The sequence below is a fragment of the Oncorhynchus gorbuscha genome, linkage group LG15, assembly GCF_021184085.1.
Source record: "Oncorhynchus gorbuscha isolate QuinsamMale2020 ecotype Even-year linkage group LG15, OgorEven_v1.0, whole genome shotgun sequence".
Lineage (NCBI taxonomy): Eukaryota > Metazoa > Chordata > Actinopteri > Salmoniformes > Salmonidae > Oncorhynchus > Oncorhynchus gorbuscha.
The window spans coordinates 81,046,126-81,053,578 of record NC_060187.1 but is presented as its reverse complement, the minus strand read 5'-3'; the positions used below and the strand labels follow the sequence as shown (position 1 = coordinate 81,053,578).

General features: G+C 47.4%; 1 protein-coding gene across 1 annotated transcript; it reads right to left on the bottom strand.

The window, feature by feature from the left end:
* Positions 1-4,474: 4,474 nt before the first annotated feature.
* Positions 4,475-7,231, bottom strand: LOC123997055 (angiogenin). Its single transcript, XM_046301027.1, has 2 exons — positions 7,054-7,231; positions 4,475-6,089 (listed from the first exon to the last, which is right to left on the bottom strand). The coding sequence occupies exon 2, from the start codon at positions 6,069-6,071 to the stop codon at positions 5,475-5,477; it is 597 nt and encodes a 198-aa protein (XP_046156983.1). The 5' UTR covers positions 6,072-6,089; positions 7,054-7,231; the 3' UTR covers positions 4,475-5,474.
* Positions 7,232-7,453: the final 222 nt, after the last annotated feature.

Sequence of the window (7,453 nt, the reverse complement as noted above, 5' to 3'; positions counted from 1 at the left end):
TAGAAGAGAGAGAGAGAACAATAGAGGTGCATGGAGGGGTAGAAGAGAGAGAGAGAACAATAGAGGTGCATGGAGGGGTAGAAGAGAGAGAGAGAAGAATAGAGGTGCATGGAGGGGTAAAAGAGAGAGAGAGAAGAATAGAGGTGTATGGAGGGGTAAAAGAGAGAGAGAGAACAATAGAGGTGCATGGAGGGGTAGAAGAGAGAGAGAGAAGAATAGAGGTGCATGGAGGGGTAAAAGAGAGAGAGAGAAGAATAAAGGTGAATGGAGGGGTAAAAGAGAGAGAGAAGAATAGAGGTGCATGGAGGGGTAAAAGAGAGAGAGAGAACAATAGAGGTGCATGGAGGGGTAAAAGAGAGAGAGAGAAGAATATAGGTGCATGGAGGGGTAAAAGAGAGAGAGAGAAGAATAGAGGTGAATGGAGGGGTAAAAGAGAGAGAGAGAAGAATAGAGGTGCATGGAGGGGTAAAAGAGAGAGAGAGAACAATAGAGGTGCATGGAGGGGTAAAAGAGAGAGAGAGAAGAATAGAGGTGCATGGAGGGGTAAAAGAGAGAGAGAGAATAATAGAGGTGAATGGAGGGGTAAAAGAGAGAGAGAGAATAATAGAGGTGAATGGAGGGGTAAAAGAGAGAGAGAGAATAATAGAGGTGAATGGAGGGGTAAAAGAGAGAGAGAGAAGAATAGAGGTCAATGGAGGGGTAAAAGAGAGAGAGAGAATAATAGAGGTGAATGGAGGGGTAAAAGAGAGAGAGAGAAGAATAGAGGTCAATGGAGGGGTAAAAGAGAGAGAGAGAAGAATAGAGGTGAATGGAGGGGTAAAAGAGAGAGAGAGAGAAGAATAGAGGTGTATGGAGGGGTAAAAGAGAGAGAGAGAATAATAGAGGTGAATGGAGGGGTAAAAGAGAGAGAGAATAATAGAGGTGAATGGAGGGGTAAAAGAGAGAGAGAGAATAATAGAGGTGCATGGAGGGGTAAAAGAGAGAGAGAGAATAATAGAGGTGAATGGAGGGGTAAAAGAGAGAGAGAGAAGAATAGAGGTGCATGGAGGGGTAAAAGAGAGAATAATAGAGGTGAATGGAGGGATAAAATAGAGAGAGAGAAGAATAGAGGTGCATGGAGGGGTAAAAGAGAGAGAGAGAAGAATAGAGGTGCATGGAGGGGTAAAAGAGAGAGAGAGAACAATAGAGAGGAATGGAAACGAGAGAGGGAGAAAAGGAGGGATGTAGAATAGTGAGCAATGCTTTGCTTCATGAAAGATTCAAGAGTCGGTGCATGAATAACAACTGGAGCCCTCCCACCACCTAGTGGTGACAGCATGGTAGTGTAGTGGTCCCATGTGTCCCAATGGCTGGAGGTAGCCTTAGAAGTCCATGTTACTCTGCTTTGGAAGGATGCCCCGCCCTACTAAGCTGGGTTGGAGGTAGCCTTAGAAGCCCATGTTTCTCAGCTTTGGAAGGACGGCCCGCCCCACTAAGCTGGGTTGGAGGTAGCCTTAGAAGCCCATGTTTCTCAGCTCTGGAAGGATGCCCCGCCCCACTAAGCTGGGTTGGAGGTAGCCTTAGAAGCCCATGTTACTCACCTTTGGAAGGATGCCCCGCCCCACTAAGCTGGGTTGGAGGTAGCCTTAGAAGCCCATGTTTCTCAGCTCTGAAAGGACGGCCCGCCCCACAAAGCTGGGTTGGAGTGTTTATGGCGCTTATGCCTAGAACCGGCCGTGTATGTGAGTATATGTCACTTATGCCTAGAACCGGCCGTGTATGTGAGTTTATGTCACTTATGCCTAGAACCGGCCGTGTATGTGAGTTTATGTCACTATTGCCTAGAACCGGCCCTCTATGTTAGTTCCCTGGAACCGGCCGTGTATGTGAGTTTATGTCACTTATGCCTAGAACCGGCCCTCTATGTGAGTTCCCTGGAACCGGCCGTGTATGTGAGTTCAGTTACATAGTGTGCGCGTCAGTGGAGGCTGGTGGGAGGAGCTATAGGAGGACGGGCTCATTGTAACGGCTAGAATGGAATAAATGGTATAGAGTCAAACGTGTGGTTTCCATACATTAGATGGGTTTGATACCATTCTATTTATTCCATTCCAGCCGTGAAACTGAGCCCGTCCTCCTATAGCTGCTCCCACCAGCCTCCACTGGTGTGCATGCGTGTGTCTCTGTTTGTGTGTGCATGCAGAACAAGTTTCACCAGGTGAGCTCCACATATGACCCTCTATTTCTAGACGTCCCTCACACAGTGCATGTGTGATAGAGAAGCTGGACCTGAGTGGTAGAACAAGGAAAGGGGTCACAGTGGAGCCCTGAATAGCCCAATAGTTCAGAATTGTCTAAACCACAAACAAACTTCCTCTTTCACATTCCATTCCTGTTCAATTGCCCATTGAGCAGAACTAGGCTAAAAGTGAATGCTGTCCAGCCTATAGAAACACTGAAGAATGGCCACATTCCATCTCAATACTAAGTTCTTCCTGACCTCGGCACTGCTCTGATACTTTCATAAAGCATCCTTACGTGCTCCTATCCTTGTGATGGAAGTTTTAGAGTACATTTTCTGCAATTCTACACATTTTGCAATAGGGTAAAGAGAAATGTTTGCAGTTTTTAATATGATATCTAAGTGAGAGTGACTAACATAATCAATAGGGCCCCCCGGTCCATGATTACTACAAGTTTAGATAGCTGGACACTAGACTAACTTACCAATCTAAAAAATGTTAGCAGACATGGCTAATTGAGTGAATGTCAGTGACTGACATAACAAGAGAAAAACTAATGATGCACAACCAGAGTTCAAAATGTATTCTACTATTGTAACTCTCCATAGTAAGTTGAGACCCCGACTGAGTTCCTAAAAATCTTTTTTCTTTCTCCTTTTATCTTCAGGCCTACAAAAGCCAACCCATGTTGTAGGCTGATGGGGTGTATTACATGTTTACATGCTCATAGTAAAGCACTTGCCTGCCAACTCGGAATGTGCTGCTTGTGTGTGACCTCTCAGATGAGGTCATGTGGTTTAACCCCTGCTTTAAGGCCTATGGTGCTGGCTGATGATGCTGGCTGATGATGCTGGCTGATGATGCTGCTCTTCAACATTCTACAAAATCAGCCTTTATTGATAGTGCATATATTCAGCATGGTACAATACACTTTTTCAAATGAAGTACAAGGTATTGAAATGCTGATGCCAACATTAGACTGGGGCCCACAGCCATAGACAGATCCCTGACTGGCACACAGGATCCCTGACTGGCACACAGGATCCCTGACTGGCACACAGGATCCCTGACTGGCACACAGGATCCCTGACTGGCACACAGGAACAGGCAACACCGTCCATAACATACACATGACAAAACAGATGACCAGTCTTTCTGTTCAGAATAGATGTCGTGAGAGAACAAAACATGGCAGTCTATTAACTGTTGTGTGTGAAACGTCATAGCCCTAGTCTGGTACGGGTACCAGTCTGTTTAGCTGTCATTCCCCTCCTTGCCACTCTTTTTACGCTAAACATCTTTGGCATATGACACAGAGTACAAGGTACCCAGGCTATCATAGCCCAGGGTCAGACACAGGGTCAGACCTGAATACATGGCAGTCTTTTAAATGTTGTGAGTGAAACGTTATAGCCCAGGACGAGACCTGGATACGGCAGTCTACACCCCCTAGAGTCGATGTCTGCGCCCCCCTGCTGAAATCTAATTAGCATAATAAAAAAATCCCCATCAAAATCCTTCTATTAAGAAATCACTCCGCCATTTCCTGGTTGATAAAATTCTAATAGTTTACCTAATTTTAGGTTATGACAAAACAGGCAGTCATTGTGTAGAGAATCATAGTACCACCTAAACTGCTGTGAAATATTTTTTCAATAACCAAAAATATTGCTTGTGTACAAAATTGAAAGTAAAAGACACAAAAATAGCGCACACAGAACAGATCTACCACTTCTTAGACTTGCTTTCATGAAATATCTATAACTCATATTTCTATGTGGGGTTGGGTTGCCCAAAAAGTGACATATTGTAGCTTTAAGCTCGAGATATGGAGCCTTTTGGATGGGCTGCGTCTCAATTCACCTCATGGCGTCCTTCCAACGGCGTCCTTCCAACGGCGTCCTCCCAACGGCGTCCTCCCAACGGCGTCCTTCCGCATCTGTGGTGGAAGGTGACCAAGCTACTGTTTGTCAGACCATGAGACATGGCGGAAATCGTTCTTCTCACAAAAACGTCTGTAGCGTCCGAACGGTTTGGCCAACAAAAACCCCCGCAAGTCAGTATCACCGATCTGCCAACTTCTGTCTGTAGCTTCAGAACAGTTTGGGCTACTCACCAATGAATGGAAGTATATATGGAAGTATACGGAACAAAAATATAAACGCAACATGCAACGATTTCAAAGATTTTGCTGAGTTACAGTTAATTAAGAAAATCAGTCCATTTAAATAAATCAATTAGGCCCTAATCTATGGATTTCACATGACTGGGCAGGGGCGCAGCCATGGGTGGGCCAGGGAGGGCATAGGCCCACCTACTGGGGAGTCAGGCCCTCCTACTGGGGAGTCAGGCCCACCTACTGGGGAGCCAGGCCCTCCTACTGGGGAACCAGGCCCTCCTACTGGGGAGCCAGGCCCTCCTACTGGGGAGTCAGGCCCTCCTACTGGGGAGTCAGGCCCTCCTACTGGGAAGTCAGGCCCACCTACTGGGGAGTCAGGCCCTCCTACTGGGGAGTCAGGCCCACCTACTGGGGAGTCAGGCCCACCTACTGGGGAGTCAGGCCCTCCTACTGGGGAGTCAGGCCCACCTACTGGGGAGTCAGGCCCTCCTACTGGGGAGTCAGGCCCTCCTACTGGGGATTCAGGCCCACCTACTGGGGAGTCAGGCCCTCCTACTGGGGAGTCAGGCCCACCTACTGGGGAGTCAGGCCCACCTACTGGGGAGTCAGGCCCAGCCAAACAAAAGGGCTTTATTACAGAAAGAAATACACCTCATTCTGGCTATGGATACAGAGAACATCAACACAATAACATCAACACGCTAGAGGATATACTTCCACTGGACTTCCACTGGACTTCCACTGGACTTCCACTGGACTTCCACTGGACTTGGGGCTGTGCTGTGAGTTTACCTCATATTTAGATTTGATTATTCTGCTTTTGCCACTACAATCGTAATAAACACTGAGAACAATAAAATATTGTGTTATTGTTGTTTTTGTTATGCGTATTACCTTTATTAATAATAGGGAAGAGGGGTCGTTCAAAAAATGTACCCCAAAAGTTCTTCAAAAGTTCTCTGAGGATCCATTAAAAGGGGTTCTTTGAAGAACTCATAACGGTTCACCCACACATTACATTTGAAGAACCCCTAAAGGATACTCCAGGAACATTTTCTTTTTAGAGTGTAGGACAGACACTTTAAAACAAACTTCCTTTTGATGTATTGTTTGACTATCTGCCTCCCCCCCATTCAGAAAAGGAGTTGTGAGAGAAGCACGAGTATCAATGAAGATGCCAGCCACATTCCTGATACTTTGAAGCTTAAGCCCTTCCCTTTCTCCGTGCTGCCACATCCTGCAGCGTTATTGTCAGGCTTGTTCCCCTTGCGGTTCCCCTCGAAGTGGACCGGCACACACCTGTTCTCCAGCACCTCACATGCCAGGATCAAATGCTTGGTCTCTTCCCGCACGCTGGACACACCGCAGGTCCCAGTCTCACTCCTCACTGTTAGAAATGTGAACGGGCTTTGGCTGATGCACAGGTTCCCCTGGTACCTCTTTCCCCCAGAGCTGGAGCAGACCGCGTCCACCCTCTCGCGGTCTTTGGGATGGAGGAAGGACTGCGTGGGTCTTGAGCAGTCATTCTTTTCACGTAGATACTTCTCCCACGCGTTGCGGTCCGTCGTTAGCGGGGTATTTGGACGCACATGCCGGTATAGGAACTTTTCATGGCAGTTATTGCATCGGGACCGTTGGCAGGGTTCGACATTACTGTAGCCACTCACCCCCAGGTTGCCCAGCAACAGGCAGATGGAGAGAGAGAGGATGAGAAGTTTAAGGTTCTTCATCCTTTAGAATTCTTGAAGCTGCAGAGAAACAAATAGCTCAGTGATTGAAGTGGCCTCTTTTATTTTTAAAAATCTATTACAGATACCCCTCTGGATTTAAATATGCACTGGAACTGAATGGGGTCGTCCCTATCTGATCCCTGGCTCCCTGTCATTCTCTGACCCCGTTAACACTCGTCCCTATCTGATCCCTGGCTCCCTGTCATTCTCTGACCCCGTTAACACTCGTCCCTATCTGATCCCTGGCTCCCTGTCATTCTCTGACCCCGTTAACACTCGTCCCTATCTGATCCCTGGCTCCCTGTCATTCTCTGACCCCGTTAACACTCGTCCCTATCTGATCCCTGGCTCCCTGTCATTCTCTGACCCCGTTAACACTCGTCCCTATCTGATCCTTGGCTCCCTGTCATTCTCTGACCCCGTTAACACTCGTCCCTATCTGATCCTTGGCTCCCTGTCATTCTCTGACCCCGTTAACACTCGTCCCTATCTGATCCCTGGCTCCCTGTCATTCTCTGACCCCGTTAACACCCGTCCCTATCTGATCCCTGGCTCCCTGTCATTCTCTGACCCCGTTAACACTCGTCCCTATCTGATCCTTGGCTCCCTGTCATTCTCTGACCCCGTTAACACCCGTCCCTATCTGATCCCTGGCTCCCTGTCATTCTCTGACCCCGTTAACACTCAGAGCTTCTACAACTGTTCTACAACCCATTGGTTATTCAATCAAAATGAAATATATAATGTGAACAGGATCTCTCTTCCTCCCATCTACAATCAAACAGGGTTCCAAAACAGGCCATTGTTTACACGTGCACATTTAATCTGGCCACAGTAGTCAGGCAGGCTGTCTGCACTGAGGAAGGTATTCACACACAGGAAGGGCTTGAGTCCGACTCACACACAGCTCTCTCACTACTATTTACACACATATCCCTCTCTAACACACAGAGATATGGGTGTACATTAAGTTGTACATTACCTGGTTATGGATCCGTAATGTCTGCTGCAGTGTGTCTCTGTAATGGAACTCTGTTCCAGATTGGTGGAGAATAACTTCAGCCCTCAGCTCACACGTCTCATTCTTTTCTATTTTCCTTAGTGAACTGTAGACGGGTGTGTCCCCATGTGTACGTAACGTCCTGCTGCGTGACTGCGTCACAGTGTGCATGTCTGCATGTCAGAACGGGTTAGTGTGTGTGTGTCCACGGAGCTAGTTAAAGGCAGGGGTTTTGCAGGGTTGGCTTTATTCTCTGTTGCTGAAGGGATCAGGTTTCAGCTAAAAATACTGCCCAGTGGGGAATATGGGTGGGGCTCGCATATGTAGGATGCATGTGTGCCTGTGTGTGACTAAGATTTGTCACTACATGCTCTTCCAGACC

What these genes read in the sequence shown, in the direction of transcription:
- LOC123997055 (XM_046301027.1), bottom strand. Translation starts at nt 6,071, where the DNA reads ATGAAGAACCTTAAACTTCTCATCCTCTCTCTCTCCATCTGCCTGTTG.